Source organism: Argopecten irradians, chromosome 7 (assembly GCF_041381155.1).
Source record: "Argopecten irradians isolate NY chromosome 7, Ai_NY, whole genome shotgun sequence".
Lineage (NCBI taxonomy): Eukaryota > Metazoa > Mollusca > Bivalvia > Pectinida > Pectinidae > Argopecten > Argopecten irradians.
This window is the reverse complement of record NC_091140.1, coordinates 16,755,279-16,780,145: the sequence shown is the minus strand read 5'-3', so window position 1 is coordinate 16,780,145 and position 24,867 is coordinate 16,755,279. Positions and strand designations below refer to the sequence as shown.

General features: G+C 35.7%; 2 protein-coding genes across 2 annotated transcripts; both read left to right on the top strand.

Moving 5' to 3' along the window:
- Window positions 1-800: 800 nt before the first annotated feature.
- On the top strand, window positions 801-21,420 carry LOC138327701 (enolase-phosphatase E1-like). The gene is made up of 10 exons (XM_069274011.1): window positions 801-1,629; window positions 7,280-7,442; window positions 9,244-9,344; window positions 13,447-13,566; window positions 13,905-14,075; window positions 14,594-14,709; window positions 15,054-15,177; window positions 15,487-15,495; window positions 16,180-16,353; window positions 17,677-21,420. The coding sequence occupies exons 1-10, from the start codon at window positions 1,572-1,574 to the stop codon at window positions 20,631-20,633; spliced, it is 3,993 nt and encodes a 1,330-aa protein (XP_069130112.1). The 5' UTR covers window positions 801-1,571; the 3' UTR covers window positions 20,634-21,420.
- An 89-nt stretch (window positions 21,421-21,509) lies between these two features.
- Window positions 21,510-24,579, top strand: LOC138327699 (uncharacterized). Its single transcript, XM_069274010.1, has 2 exons — window positions 21,510-23,248; window positions 23,969-24,579. The coding sequence occupies exons 1-2, from the start codon at window positions 22,987-22,989 to the stop codon at window positions 24,343-24,345; spliced, it is 639 nt and encodes a 212-aa protein (XP_069130111.1). The 5' UTR covers window positions 21,510-22,986; the 3' UTR covers window positions 24,346-24,579.
- Window positions 24,580-24,867: the final 288 nt, after the last annotated feature.

Below are 24,867 nucleotides of genomic sequence, written 5' to 3'. Positions count from 1 at the left end.
AACAAACAACATGAACATAAGTAACTTGTAAAAATAAATTGAATGCAATGTTAGATAGACGACATTTAGATTTATTAATACAGAACGTAATTTAAATGCCGACCAGTACACATTGCGCACGGCTTCGAAAATCCTAAATACCTCAGATTTATAATCCGCTTATTAAATTTCCGAAGAACGCTCGGTGCACTGGTCTGTTTGTTTAAAATTATGAACATCCTTTTTATTTACACTATTTCGAGTACTTTAATTACAAAAAAATGTATATTCTTATTCACAATTTCATTGTTTTTATCCCCGTTATAATTCTTTATTAGAAGTAAAAAAAGACTTCATACTTAAACAGTTTATTTTTCCTCCCTAGCGCTTTCCTCGTTTGTTCGAATGAGTGATATATATATATATTATTATATTGTCCATTCCGAATTAACCCTCATTGTTATGTTCTCGTATTAAAAGCCATATACATGTATCGAATACATTGATATTTCTGTTTAAGAGTTTTTTTGATTACTTGATTTTGACATCCTGCTGGGAGACCTGTATAAGCTAAATAATACTACAGTAAGGTAGCATCTGAACAATCAATGTAAAGGTCCAGAGAGTCTCTTTTTTATATTTTCGTTGTAATAGTCCGAGAATCGGAACAGGTACTATAACACAATGCCGATTGTACTTCTCACTTTAAACAATCAGTGAACTGTTTCTGGTGGTATTAGTCTTAACATAATTGACCATAAATGGTTATAAATGAATAGTTTTGCTCTGAATGGAAATTATTTCATATTCTTTTTTTTTTATAAATATTTATTTTGATTTGATTCACATTGGTAATAAGTAGGCTAGTAACATTACATTCATAATTATACCTAGTCAGAATATTATAGTATATGATACAATGTAAATGATTCCGTTTTGTTATGTTTGCCTTAATTTTTTTTTTTTTTCAAAACTAAACGCAAAGTTTTCTCATTCCTCTTAAATTCACGAATTTCAAAGCTTTAGTATGTAATATTTTGTTTTATACTCACAAAGAACGCACTTATAAATAACAAAACATATTATATTGTTCCCCTAAATATATAAATGTCCCCGTGTCAGAACTATAAAGGTAAGCCCTTGATTTAATTGTACTGTAGTGATTCCACAAGAGTTTCTAAAGCATTGATAGCTTACAAAACATATTTAAGTGTTTAGTAGGTTAAGTATTGTTAATCCGATTAAGCTGCCACTACTTTGTTTATAATAAAGCCGATCTCTAATAGGATATTGCCCTGTAGCCTATATGGAATACACCGTAGTTTAAGTCTAGAGGATTAATGACGATAATTCAGGGGATTAGCGAGCATGGATACGGGGAAACGAAATACACAAAATGGCAGCCTCATTATATCATTAGAAAATAACAACATGAATTTTTACACTGTACAGAAAATTGAAACGTTGTAATTTGATGTTTTGTTGTTGAGTTAAAAGTGATGGAACGAGCCAGGATGTAGAAGAGCAAACTACATAGGAGGAGTATAATTAGTTCGAGATTCCAGACGAATTCGGACAAAGAAGCTCCCAACATGTCTACTCTAACATGTACAGTTCTCCTCTTTACCACTGCTTTAATTAATAATGCAGGTAAGTTATAAATTAAGGACATTCATAATTCAGGCAGGCGTATTAGAGATGCAGTATTTCAGATATGAAATGGGTTGTACTCTCTACTCATTTGAAATATTTATCGTAAATGTATATAGCGGTTAGTTACAATTAGATACAAAAGTCTTTAATTTAATTAGTTTATGTATAAATATGTCATTACAAGAAGTTATTTAATAAACAGTGATCTTTCAATCCAAAAATCGCAGCGATAATTACATGCATTACTTTGAATATGACCAGCGTCATCTAGCTCATTTGAATAATTTAGAAACTATGTATATATACAGATGTAACTAATCTATACAAAAAAACGAGATATATAATGAGTGCGCAATTGTAACACAAGCTAAGTTGATCATCGTGTAACGTCTTAACTATCCTTTAGTCTTCTACGTATAGACGTATGGAAGACAAGTTTAAATCTTCCCCAGATTGGTCCAAACAAAATAATTTTTTGGGTTTACTTATTCTTTTACAATTTTACATTTCTTGAATGTTTATTCATAGATAGGATACTTAAAATCGTCAGTTTATTCCAGCCTTATATGTATAAAAAGCATAATTTAAAAATGAAAATGCAGAGAATGTTTTCTTTTCAAATGCTACCGCTTTCCAGGTTACAAGATAACAAATATGTATGCTCGTTTGCCGAAACGACTTCACGTTAAATCGATTAATTTTTACAATGTTCAAAGTTCTAGTGGTTAAAACTTTAATGTTGACCATAAATCTTTGACACACGAAGAGGAAAATAAGAAGAAGAAAAATAACCCACGTGGGTACAACTATTTCATAAGATGGATATAAATGGATATAGTTGGGTTTTTTTTTCAAAATCTCCCAGCTATATATCTTGTCAGTTTCCACCAATAATGTTTCACTTTAAAAAGCAATGGGAATCATGAAATATTCAATTATCCACTTTTCACTACAAATAAATCTACAATGAACAAATCCAAACTCTTTCCTGTAAATATAAGAATGGTAAGAAGACATCAATTATTTCCCGTGGTAGGCGAGTACGTCAATGTCGTTCTCTTTTACATTACACGATGTGTCGTTTTCTGTTGATTTGGGTTCGGAATTTTGTTTGTATTCGTAGTTATATAAAAATTGCACATAGCACATTGTTACAATAATAAAACGGTATAAAGCTAAGTATGCTTAATGTCTTGCTAACAATTAACATATTCAACCCTGAAGGCACATTTGAACTCTTCTTTTAAGAATTTAAGAACGGATTTCCTTACATGCAGTGCAGTATGTGATGAGTGCGTGCGTGGTTTGGGAGGCTGCGGTACCACATCAAAAAATTAAGTACCAAGTTTGGTAAAAAAAAAAAACCGTCAAAATTTCCAGCTGCAAAAATATCCCAGTTTACAGTATGTTAGTGTTGTTATGAGATTAACGTCATTACCCATTTTATATTGCTATCTCGAGCTCACTGACACATATTGTAACAGATGCCGAACACTTAACCCTACCTAGTCATTTTATATTGCTATCTCGAGCTCACTGACACATATTGTAACAGATGCCGAACACTTAACCCTACCTAGTCATTTTATATTGCTATCTCGAGCTCACTGACACATATTGTAACAGATGCCGAACACTTAACCCTACCTAGTCATTTTATATTGCTATCTCGAGCTCACTGACACATATTGTAACAGATGCCGAACACTTAACCCTACCTAGTCATTTTATATTGCTATCTCGAGCTCACTGACACATATTGTAACAGATGCCGAACACTTAACCCTACCTAGTCATTTTATATTGCTATCTCGAGCTCACTGACACATATTGTAACAGATGCCGAACACTTAACCCTACCTAGTCATTTTATATTGCTATCTCGAGCTCACTGACACATATTGTAACAGATGCCGAACACTTAACCCTACCTAGTCATTTTATATTGCTATCTCGAGCTCACTGACGCATATTGTAACAGATGCCGAACATTTAACCCTACCTAGTCATTTTATATTGCTATCTCGAGCTCACTGACGCATATTGTAACAGATGCCGAACATTTAACCCTACCTACCCATTTTATATTGCTATCTCGAGCTCACTGACACATATTGTAACAGATGCCGAACACTTAACCCTGCCTAGTCATTTTATATTGCTATCTCGAGCTCACTGACGCATATTGTAACAGATGCCGAACACTTAACCCTACCTAGTCATTTTATATTGCTATCTCGAGCTCACTGACTCATATTGTAACAGATGCCGAACACTTAACCCTACCTAGTCATTTTATATTGCTATCTCGAGCTCACTGACTCATATTGTAACAGATGCCGAACATTTAACCCTACCTAGACATTTTATATTGCTATCTCGAGCTCACTGACGCATATTGTAACAGATGCCGAACATTTAACCCTACCTACCCATTTTATATTGCTATCTCGAGCTCACTGACACATATTGTAACAGATGCCGAACACTTAACCCTGCCTAGTCATTTTATATTGCTATCTCGAGCTCACTGACGCATATTGTAACAGATGCCGAACATTTAACCCTACCTAGTCATTTTATATTGCTATCTCGAGCTCACTGACACATATTGTAACAGATGCCGAACACTTAACCCTACCTAGTCATTTTATATTGCTATCTCGAGCTCACTGACTCATATTGTAACAGATGCCGAACACTTAACCCTGCCTAGACATTTTATATTGCTATCTCGAGCTCACTGACGCATATTGTAACAGATGCCGAACATTTAACCCTACCTAGTCATTTTATATTGCTATCTCGAGCTCACTGACTCATATTGTAACAGATGCCGAACACTTAACCCTGCCTAGATATTTTATATTGCTATCTCGAGCTCACTGACACATATTGTAACAGATGCCGAACATTTAACCCTACCTAGTCATTTTATATTGCTATCTCGAGCTCACTGACACATATTGTAACAGATGCCGAACACTTAACCCTACCTAGTCATTTTATATTTGCTATCTCGAGCTCACTGACTCATATTGTAACAGATGCCGAACACTTAACCCTGCCTAGACATTTTATATTGCTATCTCGAGCTCACTGACGCATATTGTAACAGATGCCGAACATTTAACCCTACCTAGTCATTTTATATTGCTATCTCGAGCTCACTGACTCATATTGTAACAGATGCCGAACACTTAACCCTGCCTAGATATTTTATATTGCTATCTCGAGCTCACTGACACATATTGTAACAGATGCCGAACATTTAACCCTACCTAGTCATTTTATATTGCTATCTCGAGCTCACTGACACATATTGTAACAGATGCCGAACACTTAACCCTGCCTAGTCATTTTATATTGCTATCTCGAGCTCTCACTGACACATATTGTAACAGATGCCGAACACTTAACCCTACCTAGTCATTTTATATTGCTATCTCGAGCTCACTGACACATATTGTAACAGATGCCGAACACTTAACCCTACCTAGACATTTTATATTGCTATCTCGAGCTCACTGACACATATTGTAACAGATGCCGAACACTTAACCCTACCTATTTTATACCGCTATCTCGAGCTCACTGACACATATTGTAACAGATGCCGAACACTTAACCCTACCTAGACATTTTATATTGCTATCTCGAGCTCACTGACACATATTGTAACAGATGCCGAACACTTAACCCTACCTATTTTATACCGACATCGAGTGAATGTGTATCAGGAGAAGAAACAACTGTCATTTAATTATTATGGACATAGCGCCTAGAGGAGTTTCAGCTCAACTCGAGACCAAAACGATAATATTAGGATTGATAAATATGAGGGCATTAATAAATGTCCTCTTTTCCATACAACTGTATGAGATGATTATAAGAACACCACGGATTTGTATTTATGATATGAAGGCTTTCACCGTTACACTTTTATATAACAACATTAACGCATTACGAATAAAGGATCCTTCAAGGTGTTAAATGTTCAAGCTTAAAGGAATAACAAATCTTATTACGAAGTTAAAAACAATATCATTAAAACAATGTGCATGTATTCTTCATTTTACATTATTTATAAATGTATTTATTTACTGTAAAACATACGCTGCGCCTTCTAACTATGAATTTGAAGTCTTAATTAGAGACAAGGTTGCAAAAATGATTCACAATGAACATCGAAAACACTATCATTTACATGTACAAAGAGGTTCAATCAATACACTATTTATTTGTGATAATGACAGTTTTTTTCTATAAAACTAACAACATGTATTTAGGTAACCACCAAAAAATGTTTTATTGAAAAAATCTCAAGCAATATTACTCTGTGTGATGTGTTACATATACGTTTGGATATCTTTCATTTCAAATCGAAAACAAAATCGTTGATATTATGTTTAGTTTAAATAATATTTACATTCGAGTAAACTATGATTTCATACATATACAAATGTATTGGAAGCTAGGATATTATGTTTAACGTGTTAAGGAGTGATTGATAAATTATATCATAAATCCTGCTGTTCTTATTTAGCATACATATGTCTAACTATTACGGTGGATAAAAGGTGTCAACTTCTTATTACCTAAATTATGAGACATAAGTATAAGACATTAAAACCAGTAGATCTTTGATGTTCCTAAATGCACATGGAAGTTTCGCATCACACATTCTAATGATATTATATGCTGCGGTTTTTAAGACCGATGGGATATACTTTATACTAACAACAGACCTTTCTAAAGCGATGCTGTTTCCTATACTTTGACCATGGTAAATGCTACTAGGTGTGTTTTAATTATTAAACAATGTGTAAATAGTTTAACGAAAATAATTTCAACATCATACCACCCTATATTTCGTAACTACTTATACGTATATCTAAGCCTAATACCCAAACGTGATTGTACGGTTATAAGCAGATTAGTGACGACTTGTACGTATACATACATGTAGCATGTTAAAAGTCAATTATACTTGTCATTGTTAAAGAGGAAAACTATTTTTGATGGGAATTCGATTTGAAATCCTGACCGGTAATACAATAAAATAATGGTTTGATGATACTTGATATCCTAAAATACCTATGACCACATTAGGGCACGAAATTAGTGGTTAGAAGACTAATTAAACATACCAACTCACCTACTGGGGGCTGTCCATGTTTAGAAAATGTACAGTTGAAACCTTCCATGAAAGAATCGCAACATATATTACAAAGGACCTCTTTCACGAACAATGGAAATTTGCCCACGAACCAATTTTGTTAAAACTAAATGTTACATGTAGCAACATTAAAGCAAACCATTGAAATACGCTTAAAAAAAAAAACGCGACTTTCACTCAATCTTTCATAGTCTACTTTAACGGATAGAAAAACACATTGGACTTTTACACCTGTAATTAAAATATATTAAATATTTGCAAATACAAAGGACGTAGATAAATGAGACAAGCTATATGAAATGCATAACGATCATATATAAAAAAGACATCACATGATGAATCTGTATGGAAAACAAACATAGTATAATATATCAACGATATATTTCAATTATTTGATATATTTGATAAATTAGTTTAGAAAACGTTAATTTTAAGTCGTTTTATTCTTTGAAAAATCTTCTGTTGTAGCTGGGGCCTGTACCTTCCCATCCGACATCCGAGGGACGTGGTTAAGCAGTGACCGTGGATCGCTGACCTTCAACTCAAGTCATGTAGTCGACTACCCAGTCTACAACCAAGGAGATCTAGCCTTCGAGTGTTACAGCCTGGTGGGAAACTACTACATTTTATTGTAAGTGCTGCAACTACTAAATTATCAACAGTTAGTATAAAAGTAGTAGTTGCCGTATAGACTTTATTAATACTCTATACTAACTGGCAATAATACCGGGTATATAATTAATGCTTAATTGGGCCCTCTGACGGCCATGGCCGATAAGCATTATTTTGTTTACAGATACCCGGGGTTTAGGACATGATATAACTTATGATTAAGGTTATGTCGGATTCCCTTGTGAATTATGGGGGTTAGAGAGAAGGGGCAATTTTCTGTTTTGTTTAGTTTTGTCGGAACAAAATGATATTTTTGAATAATTTTTATTAAATAATTATGCATTTATATGTTGAAAATACAACATTTTGGAAAATATAACTTAGTGTTAGAATATAGGTCACAGTGACTTAAATTTATAAAATGTCAATTATGTAAGAATTAAGTTCATCTTGTGCTATAATGTACCAGAAAAAAATGTTATATATCATATTTTCGCTCATACCTACATGTGTAATACTGGCTGGTCCAGGGCAATACACTCATGTCGCCTGAAGTTGTATTGCATGGCTACCCATGCAATAAAGCTTCGTGACGTCACGGCGTATACAAAATTTCTATTTCCTCGGTAAAATTTTAACATTTTTCACAAAACTGACTGGTTTTACTATAAAAGATACAAGCAACGGCATTTGTGTTGAAAGTATCACGTTATTTTTCATGTATGAAAAATTGAATTACAATCGCGTTTTTTTTCGAATTTATTTCAAAATGGCGGAAAATTATCGTAGTAAAATTGCAAGAAAACGTTGAAGTATGAGAGAAAATTACTCTTTCATAGGTGGATATGAAGGATAGGGATATTCTACCCTCGGAATCACAAAATGGTGTAAAACCCTTGGCAAGCCTCGGGTTTTACTATATTTTGTGACCCTCGTGTAGAAATTCCCTATCCTTCATATCTACATAGTTTTATGAAAGATTCTTATAAGATTGCATCGAACAATATACGGTATTTGCATATTATATACTTAGACAAAGAATATCATGGATGTCATGATATTGGGGAGGGTGAGTAAGGGGGATTTTATTTTTTAAATTTTAAAACATCAATAAATGTATTGCTATGTTCATAAGTAAGATAAACTGGCTCCATTTTTTCTGTAATGAATGAAGTTGTATATAAATAAAACATAAACAAAAATATTTATTGGTGTTTTAAAGTTGAAAAAATAAAACCGGACGACGACTCATAAATTATAGAAGAAAGTAATCTGGGCCTAAAAGTACTTATTTTAGCACAGTTAAATGCGCAAATGCGAATAACTGTAAGTTATGATTTACTTTCAGTAAATTGAATCATTAGGATTAATCGGCTCGAAAATAAGTTAGTTAGCGCTAACAGAAACTTGTATACGCAAAGATTGGAAACTCCTTTATTGTCGTTGTTAACAGTTGGAGAAACCGCCGGTTTGTAGGCATTTTCCCGTACCTAACTACTTTTAAGTGTATTCATTTAAACATGACATTTCTGCATCAATACAAAGTTTAAACATTTTTTTAAATCGTACACTTAAACCATCTGAAAAGTATTGAACTTTTGTAACATATCAAAGGTATTCTCCTGTATTAAACAATATATTTATTAAAGAGTATCTATTACCCAAAGACATACAGAGGTCATCTGCCGATTGTAAAAACTTTGGAGTTGCCAATCTCTCTAATATATGTTTCAAGCATTTTGAATTGACTAAACACTAAATCGATAAACTTAACACTTCTGCCATACCCTTCCCTAATGGTTTTGTTTTGTTCGGTACAGATCTGAGGAGTTTACCTTGTTCAGTAGCCCTGCTATTGCCGTTATGTGTGTCAGCTTTACAAGTGTGAAGGAATACATGTACAAATACCAGATATTTACAGGTAAGTTTCATAATTGTCATGGCAACCACAGGTCTGAAATGATACACGTACGAATACCAGATATTTACAGGTAAGTATCATAACTCAACTACGCTCACACTCGATTCCCTCATCGTCGGTTAACCACGTAAATCTGCCTGGCGTAGTGGAGTTTAGGCACTGAGTTTCCGAGAGTAAGCGTAGTGGAGTTTAAACACTGGGTTTCCGAGGGTGAGTGTAGTGGATGAAGATTAGAAACTTGGTTTCCATGGGTGGGCGTTGTGGAGTTCAGACACTGGGTTTCCAAGGGTGAGCGTAGTGAAGTTCAGACACTTGGTTTCCGAGGGTGAGTGTAGTGGATGAAGATTAGAAACTTTGTTTCCATGGGTGGGCGTTGTGGAGTTCAGACACTGGGTTTCCAAGGGTGAGCGTAATGAAGTTCAGACATTTCATTTCCAAGGGTGAGCGTAGTGGAGTTTAGACACTGGGTTTCCGAGGGTGAGCGTAGTGGATGGAGTTTAAACACTGAGTTTCCAAGAGTTATCGTAGTGGAGTTTTAATACTGGGTTTCCGAGGGTGAGTGAAGTGGATGAAATTTATACACTGGGTTTTCACGGGTGGGCCTAGTGGAGTTCAGACACTGGGTTTCCAAAAGTGAGCATAGTGGAGTTCAGACAATGGGTTTCAAAGGGTGAGCGTAGTGGAGTTTAGAGACTGGGTTTCCAAGGGTGAGCGTAATGGATGGAGTTGAGACACTGGGTTTCTGAGAGCGAGTGTGGTAAGTTCATACACTGGATGTCCAAGGGCGATATAATATTTTAAAGTTTGATGGTAGATTTGAAGTTGGAGTATGGCTTGAAGTTGGTTGTAGGTACATCGTCCGTGAGGTTCATAAGTTGAGTTGAGTTGAAAGATGAAAGACTCCAGTATTTAGTCGACGTTTTATTCTGCTGTGGTACATTATACAATATAATATACAGTTCAACTAACAATATACGTGAAAGCATAGTTCCAGAGTAATGCTGTGGTTGGCCCCAAAATGGGACCAGACACAGGGTGTGTCCGCTATCGTCCCTCTTCTCTGTATGTATCTCTCCGTCTGTATGTCTATATCTATCACTGGCCAGCCAAATATATATATACTGATCAGATATATTGCCTACGTGTACAAATGACATGTTACTCATGTTATTACACCATAAAATTATATAACAACAAGGAACGTTTCTATACAGGTATGAGTGACGTATGTCAAGGTAAATACCGAGACATAAAGAGAATGTTAATGATTTACATTAAGTCGTAAAGATTTTAATAAATAATAATTAAAAATTCCTAAAATAATACTAATTATACCATATTACGTCCCCTTGTTAATGATTATTTAAAATTAGATATAATTTGAAATAATTAAATAATAGACTTCCTAAAATAATACTAATTATACCATATTAACTTCTTTGTGTAGGTAGCTTGAAAATTATGTAAGTAAAACACGGAGAAAAAAATCTATCCGACTTTGATATATTCATGATAATTATGCTGTTATTAGAATAAAAATAAAAATGAAAGCAAATGAAAAGCGCTAGGTCAACGTCATATCGTTTTAAAACACTAGCATGATGCCTTGTCTTTAATTAGACTAAGACTGGTAAACAATTAATGTAATGATACAATTCACAGGAAGTTCTTTGTTGTTGTGTAAAAATGTAGTGAATTTTGTGTGTTATGTTATTAGAAGGTCGGAGCAACAACAATTAAATGTGTGTGTTATATCACATCACTACTCCGCCTCTAACATAAAAAATGGGAAGTTTATAAATACGTTTCATTCTCCATGCATTAGCACGTGAGAGAAACTTCCCATAAGTATATAAAATATGTAAAATATGTGTATAAGTGTCAACAAATAGAGTAAGATATTAATTATTGAAGAACTTCCATATGAATATTAAGTTATAACAACAGCATAATCATGAACAAGTCAATATAAAAAAAATAAATGCTACGCGTATTAATTGTTCAGAAATATAACGTTATAAAACTTTAAACAAAAATTGTACTGTTAATATGAACAGTTAAGCTACCATATTTATCAAATATATATTAATAAGATTAGGTATTATTTGACCTTGGGCACAATGTGTCATAGGGAAGCAGATATGTCTTCAAGCAGGGTGAGCGTAGTGGAGTTTAGACACTGGGTTTCCAAGGGTGAGCGTAGTGGAATTTAGACACTAGGTTTCAGAGGGTGAGCGTATTGGAGTTTAGACAATGGGTTTCCGAGGGTAAGCGTAGTGGATGGAGTTTAGACACGGGGTTTCCGAGAGTAAGCGTAGCGAAGTTCAGACACTTAGTTTCCGAGGGTGAGCGTAGTGGAGTTTAGACACTGGATTTACGAGTGGGAGCGTAGTGGAGTTTAGACACTAGGTTTCCAAGGGTGAGTGTATTGGATTGATTTTAGACACTGGTTTTCTGAGAGTGAGCGTAGTGGAGTTTAGACAATGGGTTTCCGAGGGTAAGCGTAGTGGATGGAGTTTAGACACGGGGTTTCCGAGAGTAAGCGTAGCGAAGTTCAGACACTTAGTTTCCGAGGGTGAGCGAAGTGGAGTTTAGACACTGGATTTCAGAGGGTTGGCGTAGTGGAGTTTAAACACTGGTTGTCCAAGGGCGAACATAGTGAAGTTTAGACACTTCGTTTCCAAAGGTGAGCGTATTGGAATTTAGACACTAGGTTTCAGAGGGTGAGCGTAGTGGATGGTGTTTAGACACTTGATTTCCGAGTGGGAGCGTAGTGGAGTTGAGACACTGGGTTTCCAAGGGTGGGCATAATGGAATTTAGACACTTGGTTTCCGAGGGTGAGTGTAGTGGATGGAGTTTAGACACTGGATTTCCGAGTGTGAGCGTAGTTGAGTTCGGACACTGGATTTCCGAGGGTAAGCGTAATGGATGGAGTTTAGACACAGGATTTCCGAGAGTGAGCGTAGTGAATTTCATACACTGGGTGTTCAAGGGCGAGCGTTGTGGAGTTTAGACACTGGGTTTCCAAGGATGCGCGTAGTTGACGGAGTTTAGACACGGGGTTTCTTAGTGTGAGCGTAGTGGAGTTCAGACACTGGGTTTCCAAGGGTGAGTGTATTGGATGGATTTTAGACACTGGTTTTCCGAGAGTGAGCGTAGTGGAGTTTAGACACTGGATTTCCAAAGGTGAGTGTATTGGAGGGATTTTAGACACTGGTTTTCCGAGAGTGAGCGTAGTGGAGTTTAGACACTGGATTACCAAGGGTGAGTGTATTGGATGGATTTTAGACACTGGTTTTCCGAGAGTGAGCGTAGTGGAGTTTAGACACTGGGTTTCCAAGGGTGAGTGTATTGGATGGATTTTAGACACTGGTTTTCCGAGAGTAAGCGTAGTGAAGTTCAGACACATGGTTTTCGAGGGTGAGCGTAGTGGAGTTTAGACACTGGGTTTCTGAGGGTGGGCGTAGTTGAGTTTAGACACTGGGTGACCGAGAGCGAACGTAGTGGAGTTTAGAACTTGGTTTCCGAAGGTGAGCGTATTGGATGGATTTTAGACACTGAGTGTCCGATGGTGAGCTTAGTGGAGTTCAGACACACGGGTTCCGAGGGTGAGTGTAGTGGATGGATTTTAGACACTGGGTTTCCAATGGTGAGCGTAGTGTAGTTCAGTCACACGGTTTCCGAGGGTGAGTGTAGTGGAGTTCAGACACTGGGTTTCCAAGGGTGGTCGTAGTGGATGGTGCATTTCATAACAATATATCAGTGTATTGTAGGTAGGATATTAGAAATGGTAATATCTTCATTTCAAAATTATTCAATTTTAAAATAATTGTTTGACATATGCGAGTATCAATCTGTTATGAATATTTTTAGAGAACGAAATAAATGGTTTCAATCTGTATCATTTGCTTTACGGGTGTGGAAAAATGAATGAAGATAATTATGTTCTAAATGTTTCAGTTACTTTATTGGGTGTAAGAATGAAGTTAATACTTTAAATGTTTCAGTTACTTTATTGGGTGTTAGAATGAAGCTAATACTTTAAATGTTTCAGTTATTTTATTGGGTGTAAGAATCAAGCTTATGTTTTAAATGTTTCAGTTGCGTTGACGGATGCTGATAACCAAAGAATAAGGTTTGCTGCCACAGGAACAACAGTGAACTCAGCTTTAGCTTGTACCGACCTCGGCGCCACAGACTACTATCTTCTGATGCAAGACGGTAGGTAAACTTAGGATGAAGGTCTCATGTCATGGTAAGCAGTATTCGTGTAAGATTATTTGACCGAGGAAATAATAAACATATTTCGGCGTATCCAAATGTGATTCAAGTCACATTAGGTCAATGTATTTTCTAGTTGCTGATTTGTCTAGAAGCTGCAACATTCGCATAAGATTATTGGCAGACAGACTTAGAAAATAGTAAACCTATTTTGGAGTCTCCTAATGTGATATTAGTCTGTGAAATATTTTGCTTATTAACCGCCGTAAATGTAGATGTATCAATTATTATGTTAGTTTTGTGAATTACTGTCATGAGAATATGTCATTGGCTTCCAGGTCAGATAGAGTCTGTCAAAGAACAGTGCCCGGATATTTTCCTTGGCACATTTGCATTTTCCTTCAACGAATCAGACTGTGCCAATAGTACTGGCTCCTTGAATGTTTGCAGTGACCTCGACACCATGACGTTCAATTACACGACGTGCAGTACTCAACAAGCCTACTCTAGTACGTAGTATAGAAACAGCTAACCGAGTGGGAAAGATGGGATCTGGTAAAAGGGAAAATAATTGGAAACTTATTGGTCGTTGTTCTGATATACTTTCAAAGATAATATTCTAGTGGTTACCTTATTTTACCACTTTTTGCAAAAGAACATTACGTTGAAATGTAATTGTAGTGTATTGATTTAACGAAGAAATCCCCCATTTATTACAAAGGGGTTGATTATATATATTAATTAAAATAGGTATATATAACAATGCATAAAGTAGCATCGCATCCGAAGCATGTTATAAAGCATTTTATAAATGATAACAAATAGCATACTGTCTGTAAAAAATAAGTGTTGTGAAAGCAAAATTTCGTTTGATATTTTGTGGTTCTCATGCCCATATTTAATTTTTCTTAATTACTTGTAAATCAAACTATATTTTCAAACCAAAACATCCTTAAATGGCGAAACAATGTTTCATTTGCAGTATGTTTTTAAACTTACTGTTAAATGAGTATGAGTCTGTTCTCAGGTAACGGAAGTCTCAACTGTCTATACTCCACGACTTCCGGTGACGTCACAACCCTGAATGTGTACAACCTGGACTCAACGACGGACGAATCTAGTACCTACAGGTTCACATGCTATGTAAGTATATAGTCCTAAAGACATAATTTAGGGGTGATCACATGTATTTCATTTTTTTCGGACCAGATCACTGTTCTTCACAAATAATTAAAAATGTATTGTTACTATTGCAGTTTTGTGATTGCTCTTACATGAGTTTTGACATTTAAAACTGATTTTTTGCGAATATTTGGTTTTGTCAAATAAACGTCTTTGAGTATTGATTAATTTCAATCTCCTTTTTGTGAGAGATAAACAGAATTTAATCGAAACAATCGAATGACTTAAGTTTTGTTATTGTGAATGGTGAAATATGTGACTACTACTTTCCTGAAGATGTTTGAGTTAAAATTCTTTTTAATCAGGTGATCGAGCAGCCGTCTGGCTCGAGCAATGTATATGCTACTCAGCACCCCAAGGATTGTCACGTGAATCAGACGTCGACATATGTCCCCGCCCCTGGGGCAAACCTCACTATGCTTGCTAGTGGTATGTTGACGTGTTAGTGGTGATAATAGAAAAAAAAATTTAAAATGATTTTCTATTATTCAACACTTTCTCTATGATATGCAGATCAATTTTTTACGATCAAGGTTAAAGGAATGTCCCACGAAATTAATACCCGCGAAAGTAAACGGATATATACGGTATTTTATAATTGAAATTCTGTAAATTAAAATTAATGTATTATGTTCTTAACTTTATGAATACTATTGATCTTGCAATTTACTTTATAGTAATACCATTACATACTGTACTGTTTTATCTTCTAACTCTATTTCCTTCTGTGTTTTTCAGTGACTTGCGGTAAGTAACAAGTTTTAATCCGCCAGTTGTTCGGCTGACACGTTTGGAAACAATCATTGTAGGAGGTTACCTATTGGCTACTGGTTGCAGAGTTATTAGCAACTACTGAGATATGTACTTTTTTTAAAGAGAAAAATCGCCATGTTTATAAACATATAAGAAAAAGACCGCCGGTTGATAATTATACTTCTTTATTGGTTAGCATGGAATTAGTTTTGTTCCTGTATTTATATATGTATGTATCAAATAAACACCTTTTACTGTTAACGACACTATAACTTGTATAACTTAACCATACATATCACGAAGTCTTCTCGTGGAGGTCATGTGGGTAATATAATTCATTAATACATGCCAAAGGCCTGTGAGACGTTGAATTGCAGTAACTGTATCCAATCAAATACTTTATATAAAGTGTATATGGTACATACAATAAAATTATGTCACATAATGTATATAACTAGGGAAATAATGATAATAATGTTGATTAAACTCATTTTAGTAAGGGAATATACATGTATCATAATACATATGCTGTATCCTAACACATATTCTGAGGACTTGAAAAGAAAACTGAAGTGAACTGCATGCATGATAAATTAGGGAAATGTAACAACAGCCGCATTTCCACGTAGATTTGTGTATGGTCATTTGTGAAAACAATTGCTCTGCTTTCTCTTTTAGTTCCTACAACGACGACGACGACCACGGCTACAACAACAGCACAAGCAGGTCTGATCGCCGGCGTGGCCGCTGGACTCATTGTCCTGCTTCTACTTGCTCTACTCATCGTGGGCTTCTACTGCTACAAAAAGAAAAGCAAGGTCCAACCAGCTGGGAAAGCACCGATTGATACAGGTATGCGTCTGATAGACGAAAAACCTTCCAAAGATCCTTCCAAATCTGGAGTTAAACCCAAAGATCCTAAAACACTATTGCCCGGTATGGCTGAGGAAAGTAAAAATCCTACTGACCCATCTAGTTCCGTACAGGGGGCTACAGGAGTCGAGAGCAATGTAACAGTTACTGCGCTTCACGTATCTGTTGAAAACCAATCACGGCTTCTACATGACGCTGTTGATATAGAGGTCGACCCTCAACGAAATAAGTTACCTCCCTTAGAAGAATCAAAAGGAAATGACCTTCACCCACAGGATGCAGAAATTGATGCAAAGCCTAAAACACCAAAGACACCGCCAAAACTGCCGCTCTCCCTTCCAATGCAGTAGAGGCATTTGTTTGCAGCAACAGAACTTTAAAAAAAGTGGTTACTAAAGATACAGGTTTATGATAACTTGTATAATAGACAATGCCTTTTATAGCATTCAGTTGAGAGAAAAGTATCTGTCATCTAACTATGCATTGACCCAAACCTATCCTTTTATTTGAAACCTCAGAAGAACAAACCTACCCAATACCTCATGAACCAACCGGAGAACCATTGTCTTTGTAACCTTTATACCTTGGAGCCATGATTTGCCTCTTGACTGGATTTCAAACCTTTATTTCCCCATGTTTTCCATATGCATTCAATGTATGAACGATAACCCTGCTTCATTTCCCATCCTGCATGTATGTATCAGCAAATGTACCTACCCCATCTCCTGTTTTATACCGACTGGATTTCCATTTCAGATTATCTTGGAATTTGCTTGGAGTAGCTATACGCTTGTTCGTCTTGCGCAAAATACAATGAATATTCGTCCACAGATTTCAATTTTTCGTGACTTCCGCTCCTCCGTGTAGCCTCCTAAATTGTGTGTTGTCCTCCTCAGCTAAACCGTTCCAACGTAAATCGTTCTTCTTGCTTACAAACGCCTCCTTCCCTGGGTTTGTTCTTCGGATTCATTTCTTTTTGTTTTGCATTTAGCTATTGTTATAAAAATGTCTGCATATTGTGATCAACATATTTTTGAAGCTTACATCAAAGATTTCCGTGAGCAAATAGATAATATATATTGAGAATATTCTTATAAAGTGAATTTGTATTTCAAAGTTTTGTTCTTGTATACACGAAAGTCGTAGTATGACTGATTGTACCACTTCCACATTTCATAAAATCTGTACACCAAAATTACGACGTTTTGTCTTTGATATTGATCTGTGTGAAAGTATATTAAATTGAATGCTATTAGTGGCCCCTGAACCCTTCCCTGATCGGTTCTTCCCTTTTATTACCAGACCCTGCCGAGCTACAAACAGATACTTTCTGTCTCATGACTGAAGAATCTACGAATACACCTGTTATTGAAAATGAACATGACGTGTTAGCAATCTTACACGACGCTGAGTTTGATAAAGTAGTTACTAAACAGCCAAAACCAAAAGGTCCTGCGACTATATCCTTAAACGGAAATAAAGGTGATTCCTTGCAGCATCTGAGACGCAACGACCGACAAACGTCTATACGTTTTACGGTGTCAAATCTCAAGAAGAAACAACCGGCCAGGAAAGCAAAAAATGATACTAAAGTAAAACAGACTTCCAAACCGAATCCTCCAAAGAAACAGCTTCCTTGGCCAGCTTTATTTCTATCACCAGAAAATGAGAGTCGCAAGGAAAAAGATCGAGAGAAGAAAACAAAAGTTCCTAATGACGTTAAACACAAAACACAAGTAAAAACATCAGAAGACAAAGATTTCAAAATTGAAGAAGAAATTCTGAAAGAGGTAGAGCAGATCAAAGCTAATGAAAACACCCAAAATGAATTAATTGAAAAGCAAACGATGTGTGTTGAAGATGATCATGACGAAAAGAAAGATAAAGATGAGGAAACTAAGTCAATGGTTCGTGAATCGTATACGCAAGAAACACAGGAAGAACAGTCGTTAATCAATGAAATTCTGTCAGGAGAAGAACCTGTCACACGTATTGAAGAGGAAGGTATTGGGAATGAGAAAGAAGCAGAACATGAGGATGTTCTTCGAGAGGAAATTGTCATCTCTCAACATGGAACAATAGACGATAACTTGAATGAAAATGTTCTTGATACGAACATAGACATAGGTCATCAATCAAAGGAAAATGAAAAAGAAAATAATAATATAAACAATGGCATTGATATCAAACAGGAAACCATAGTGAAACTCGAAAATGAAAATGAAAATGATGCTTCCAACAATGACATTGATAATAAACAAAAAGGTGAAGTGATTAAAGGCATCATAGAAAAGAAAGAAGCAAGCTTGTCCATAAAACTTATCAACAATGAAAGCGAAGTAGTAACATGTGGATCGACGACATATGAAAAAGATGACATTCTCGATGAAAAGACTTCTATAACTGTCACGAGGGAAGACAGTGAGAAAGATAGCGGTGTCTTTAGTAACTCGAGCTCAGTCGAGCCCAGTACTGATAATGATCCGAATTCACCTACTCCTGTTCCGGAAGATCATTCGGAAAATAAAACAGGAGATGTTGAAATCACTGAAACCCAATCCGGTCCTAATCAAACGGAAAATCAAGAAGATTCAGTTTCGACGCTGATTGATACAACGTCTGTAAGCAAGCCTTCCACAAAAACTGACAACAAAAATCTGGAGAATTCTTCCGTTAAAACTGACAACACAAATCAAGAGAATGCTTCCGTTAAAACTGACAACACAAATCAAGAGAATTCTTCCTTTGATAAGGCCCCTCGTCCAAGTCAGTTGGACGCAAAAGAGACAGATAATGTTCTCACTGGAATAGATAATGAAAGAAATGTTTACATTGATATGTTGAAGGACGTGAAGGACTCAGATAAATACTCAAGAACTCCTCGATTAAGACCTGTTCTTCTAGGGCTTATGTCGGATGAGAATCAAAAAGACGCCGTAGTAACTACTCGTCATGTTATATTGACGCAAAAGGAAGATCGAACTGTAAAGAACAGTTTACCAGAACATGAGGATAAAATATTGGATAAACCAACACTCATAGAACGGGAGATGACACAATATTCTATCGAGAAAAGTCATTTGCCATCTATTGGTAATGATAAGAATGACAGAATGAAACAAATTAAGGACAAAAGACTTCAGCACAAACAACAAAGAAAAACCAAGAGAGCTGCACTGAAACAAACTGAAAACAAAGTAACGGAAACACTTACAAATACAAATGACGTTTTAGCCACAGAAAACAGTGATAGCAAATCTTTTCCATCGTCTGATACGGTCATTGATGACACACTACCTGTGTTGGTGAGAGCACCACACAAAAATCTTGAAAATAACAAGGATAAATCTTTGTCTGTTATCGGTATTGAAACGACAGACCAAGTCGAACCAAAACTAAAACCTAAAGTCAAAAAGAAAAAGTTTTCATTTTTGCCAACTATAACAAATGCTTCAATGTTTGCAGAAGTATTTGAAAACGTAGACGCTGAAAATATGCCATGTAAAAGTGATTCGCCAGAGATTGTGAATCATTGTGAAAAACTTGAACTTGAACCATTAAAGGTCGCTGTGTTAGAAGACCCACAAACGGTACCGACAGAAATCACTGTTGAGAAAACGGAACCTGAGAAACAAGCAAGTTTCAAGTTACCAGATTCAGTCAATACGTCAAAACCTTCAAAAATGAAACAAATTAGTCATAAGCCAAAAGGACTTTCACTTCCTAATCTTACTGGACAGAAAAGGCATTCAGCCCCTGAGTTCAGATTGTCAATGATGCAGTCTAATACATGTGAAGGATCGCTAAGACCAGAATCGTTCAAGGAAACTAAAAACACACTCACAGTTCCAATTCAGGAAAATCGAGCATTAGTACAAGGGCCGACTGATGCAGCTTGGGTAGAGAATGAAAGTAAGAACAAATCAAAGAAAGTTCGCAAAAACAGCAAATCAGAAAAGGCTACAGCAAAACCAGAGAAACAAAAAACTAAAAAAGCATCCAAAGCCAGTGTTGAAAAACCAAAGAGGAAAAGGAGGAGGAAAAATAAGGTAGATGTGGAGGAAGATGAGGACGACGAAGTTGATACTTCAAAGTACTTTGATGATAACGAACGAGCTGGAAAGGTTCGCCCAGGTGACAAGGACGATTTACAGGGTCTGATCATGCGCATACGGGAGAACACGATAGTAGATTTCGGATTAGATAACAACCAGGGAAGTGAAAAGGAGGAGGGAGGTCATGATTCCAATAACGGTTAAAAGTCTGCTTCCATCGCAGAAGAATTGGTGTGTCAAACATAACTTCACAAGTTTGTAGATTGTATGCATGAATTTCAAAATATAACAACCTCAATTTCTTTACTTATCGTAAAATCTCGCGAGAAGACGATAATTTGCGCTTCAATAGAAAGCGTGAAATTATGCTAGTTAAAGACACTAAAAGCAATTTGATATTTAGATAATACATTGTATTGTCTTTCAAATCATCATTGTTTGCCCCATTGTGTTCATTTTTTATAAATAAACAAAGTTTCTAGTACAATCTATTCATAAGAAAAATATATTTGGAAATTGTATGCACTTCATAATCTATAAAATACCATTTTTGTCGTTTCGATATGTTCTTATCTAGCTCTTAATTACATGAATATCAATTTTTTGTGCATACTGCACCTTTCATTACGAAATAATATACATTACTTAAAGTGAACAGTCGGACAAGGATGGCTAAAGTCGGTAAAAATAGTGTGAATGTATCCAGTATAATTTCTTATGAAATAGAAAAATAAAATATCTCGTCAGAATTTATCTGCGTACGAAGAAATTAATTAAAAGTATAGGAATCCTAAAACGTCCTCCCGGCTGACTATGTCCGTGGTTACATTTCCACGCAGCCTCGCTTTCAATGCTTTCAACTTTTCTTTCTTTTAATGGTCAGAACTGGGAAACGTAAGCATAACTTGACCATCGTATTAATATATGAGAACTTTTGGAAGGCCAATGAACGCATTTAGACTGGTTTTCTTTGCCCGACTATTCACTTTAATTGCAATTCGGAATTAATCTTTTTAGAAGTTAAAAAAAAGTTCAGGTTTTGCGTTTCATGAGAATTCATATTATCCTTATTAATATAAAACGCTTGATTAATGATTTAAAGTGTAAACATAATGTAAATTAAACGTTTATTGGGGGGGATGGTTCTATCAATGTCTTCCAAATGTTCAACAAGGTCTTGAAACTTTGGTGTTTCTTAGATAACAAAACAACACATGTGTCAATCTGTTGATATATGGCACCGAAAATACCTTGGGTACATTATGGATGTTGCACTTTATATATACGGTTGGTTATAGAAGGAGTAAAAGACCTTCAGTCGTTATCACATGCCAATAAATAAGAAATACACAAACTGTTGTTGTTCTGTCTGAATACTTGAGTAATGGCGAGGAGGAATGTTGATTCCATAAACGTTTATGTATGTGTGGCGAGACCAATGGTAAGTTGTTACAATTGCCCCTTTAAACCTTCCTTGCCGAATTGATATTTTACTTTATCCAAGCATGTCAAAACTAAATATTTTCCTGGTTGATTCCACAGAAACTTTCCCATTTATCCAACTCCCTAACGATGCAAAATTCGTTTCCGTTTCGATGCCGATTAAAGTCACATACCTCATTCTTACGTATGACTCCTTGAAACCAAGCCCTTCAATACTGACATCTTAGACTTGAAAGCCACGAAATCTGTCCGGCTCTTCCCAATCCCTAAAATTACAAACCAATCCTGGTATTTTATCCCATATAAAAATATAACCCATGCCGATTCCTAAATTCCCAGAATCCACTTTATATATCCCGAATTATTCTAAAACAATGCAAAACCCATTTGTGTCCTTAAGAAAAGATCCGTGCCAAGTCCATATCGAGCACCAACAGAACCTATCCGCCGAATTGTCAATGCGACTCCTTACGAAAGCCACAAAACCTATCCTATCCTGTTAGACATGTTTTCATTTATAAAGGGCCTTCAATTTACCTCTGTCATCTAAGCATGTTTTTTTTGTTTATTAATATGCATGTCTGTGTTTGTTTTTCGTGCGATGATGTGTAGTTACTATTTCTATGTTTTATATTATTTACATAGCATTGACTTAATAAATACTATAAAAAATAAAATGCCACGCATAAAGCAAATGGCTCATTGCATTAAATTTGTAATGACTTATGAATGTGTAATTACTTCATCGCTTCAATAGTATTGAATTTCTTTTCTTTTGTGCTAGTTTGTTCATCAAAAGCATATATATTTTATAATTGATTGTCCGAGGACGTTATTTTCAGTGTTAAAGATGTTTTATTCGTTTGTTTGGTTTTTTCTGCTCCAATTTCATTAACATAATATTCTGAAAGTTTTGTAGTTAAAATGAATGTAACAAGTACAGTACAGCTTTTAGATATTTCTCAAAACACACCCATCCACCACAGACGTGGACACCACTGCCGTGACTGATCGATCGTCTGTGGTAGACGGTTGTCAAAAGGGAAGTCCAAGAAAACTGTATCTTAATCTGGCGTAAAACTAATATTTTCTTTTGTTTGATCAAACATTAGCCATGCCATACCAAAAGGAAAAGTTGAATGACTTAGAGATTGAGGAAGCGCACTCGGAAGTACCTCCGCGTTCAACAGAAGCGGAGCCCCCGACAGCTATAGGCCATTCGAGAACCGATGTCAACAAGGCTGGCCCTAGTAATGGTAACGGCCTGGAAAGGCAGATGTCGAAGGAGATCACTATACACTTCCGAGACTTAAAGGAACTAGAGCTGATGAAGGAGAGAGCCAAGATGCAGACTTTAGTGGATGATTGTCCCTTAAGTAAGTGGCGTAAAAGAAAAAGTAAACACTCACACATCAATAAATCAGCAGTACCAGTCGTTCAAATGGCGATAAGCTCTATCACATGATTTGTGAAGTTGACATTTCTGGTTTGTTGCAAAGTAAGCGAGTTGGTAAAGAACGCAGAACTTCAAAAATTAATAAATTATTGTCGAAGTTTGTCTAAAAATACATGTACTTTAATCTTAATTTGAAAAGTGTCGTTAAACTTTGATTAATTAAGTTAATTACTTTTTGAACAACTGGGTACAGATCTGCGTAAGCATACATTACAAATGTAATACATGAACTTTTTTCTTTGACGCGCCTTGTTTGAGATATCCTTCTATGGCTAATATTTTTGGATCCACTAGCCATTCATTATGAATATCCCGGCACGTGAAATTTGGCGGACTTTCGATTTTCGAACAATTAATCAATCATACTATTTAAAATCATTATATTAAATTGTAGTGTTTTTCCTTTTGTTTTTACACATGATTTTGTTCTGTGTGAACTATTTGACAGGTTGACAGGGGTGCTGCATACCTCTTTGACTTATAAATATCTTTATTATCATAGGCATAAAGGAGAACATTGCAAAAATGTAAAATGACTAAAGAGAGTGTATCTGATTAAAGATGCTTTGACTTTTCTACAAAACTAGGCAACATTAATAAATTATATAACAATTGATGAAAACCACGTTTCCCTTTACAGCTAAAGAGAAAGACCACCACTGGACGCCTACCTTTGACGGGTCAGTCCGACCTAGACTGGAACTGACTTATGTGGAGCCCACAGATTACAAAGAGGTCGTCCATCAACTTCATCCGAACGGAAGTGTGGCCAACGGTCACGTGGCCAATGGTCACGTGAGCAATGCGCGACCCAACGGTAACCTCACGCGCATGTCTGATCTGACAAACCAGCCAGTTTTAGAGCAGGATGAGGACGAGTATGAATCGACGGATGATGACAACCGCTTCATATCTCCTTCTGATAATAATATGGGGCCGGAAACGAAGTCCAAGACAAAGAAAAAGAAGAAAAAGAAAAAGAAGAAAGTTCAAATCAAGGATACTAAACACAAATAAACAAGTGAAATTGTAACGAAGGACTTCTACTCGAAATGTTCCGTGTCTAAATTATGTATTGAAAGCATCACCTGCGCAAATAATGGTGCGGAATTATATTTCACATGTCTTATGATAAACGATCGTGAAAACGGTTTTACAACGAGTGGTACCACTTCATGGAAATATAACGTAACCAGTGTGATCGAATTTAATGTAGTTATTTTTACCAGAAATACGGACATATTTAGTATGTAAATGGCTGTAATACTGTTTTAAACAAAGTCATTAGTCTAGCTAGAGATACAGGTGAAAAAACAAATACTTTTTCGCATTTCGAATACAAATTTTCGAATTAAAAATATAAAACGGAAATTAAAATATAATAAATAGTAGTGTTCTAACTTTTAACGATACGATAGTGGTCATATATACCAAAAAAAATCAAATACTTTTTTCTGTAATTTAGCTAGGATTTACATATCGTCAAAATATCTGTAAAAAGCGGATAATATCGTCAATAATTCTAAAATAAAGTAGTTG

Excerpts from the sequence above, each read along its gene's own strand:
- LOC138327699 (XM_069274010.1), top strand. The coding sequence starts at position 22,987 with ATGCCATACCAAAAGGAAAAGTTGAATGACTTAGAGATTGAGGAAGCG. Across the intron at positions 23,249-23,968 it reads AGTGGATGATTGTCCCTTAA|CTAAAGAGAAAGACCACCAC; the intron begins GTAAGTGGCGTA and ends TTCCCTTTACAG.
- LOC138327701 (XM_069274011.1), top strand. The coding sequence starts at position 1,572 with ATGTCTACTCTAACATGTACAGTTCTCCTCTTTACCACTGCTTTAATT. Across the intron at positions 7,443-9,243 it reads GGAAACTACTACATTTTATT|ATCTGAGGAGTTTACCTTGT; the intron begins GTAAGTGCTGCA and ends TGTTCGGTACAG. Across the intron at positions 13,567-13,904 it reads CTATCTTCTGATGCAAGACG|GTCAGATAGAGTCTGTCAAA; the intron begins GTAGGTAAACTT and ends ATTGGCTTCCAG.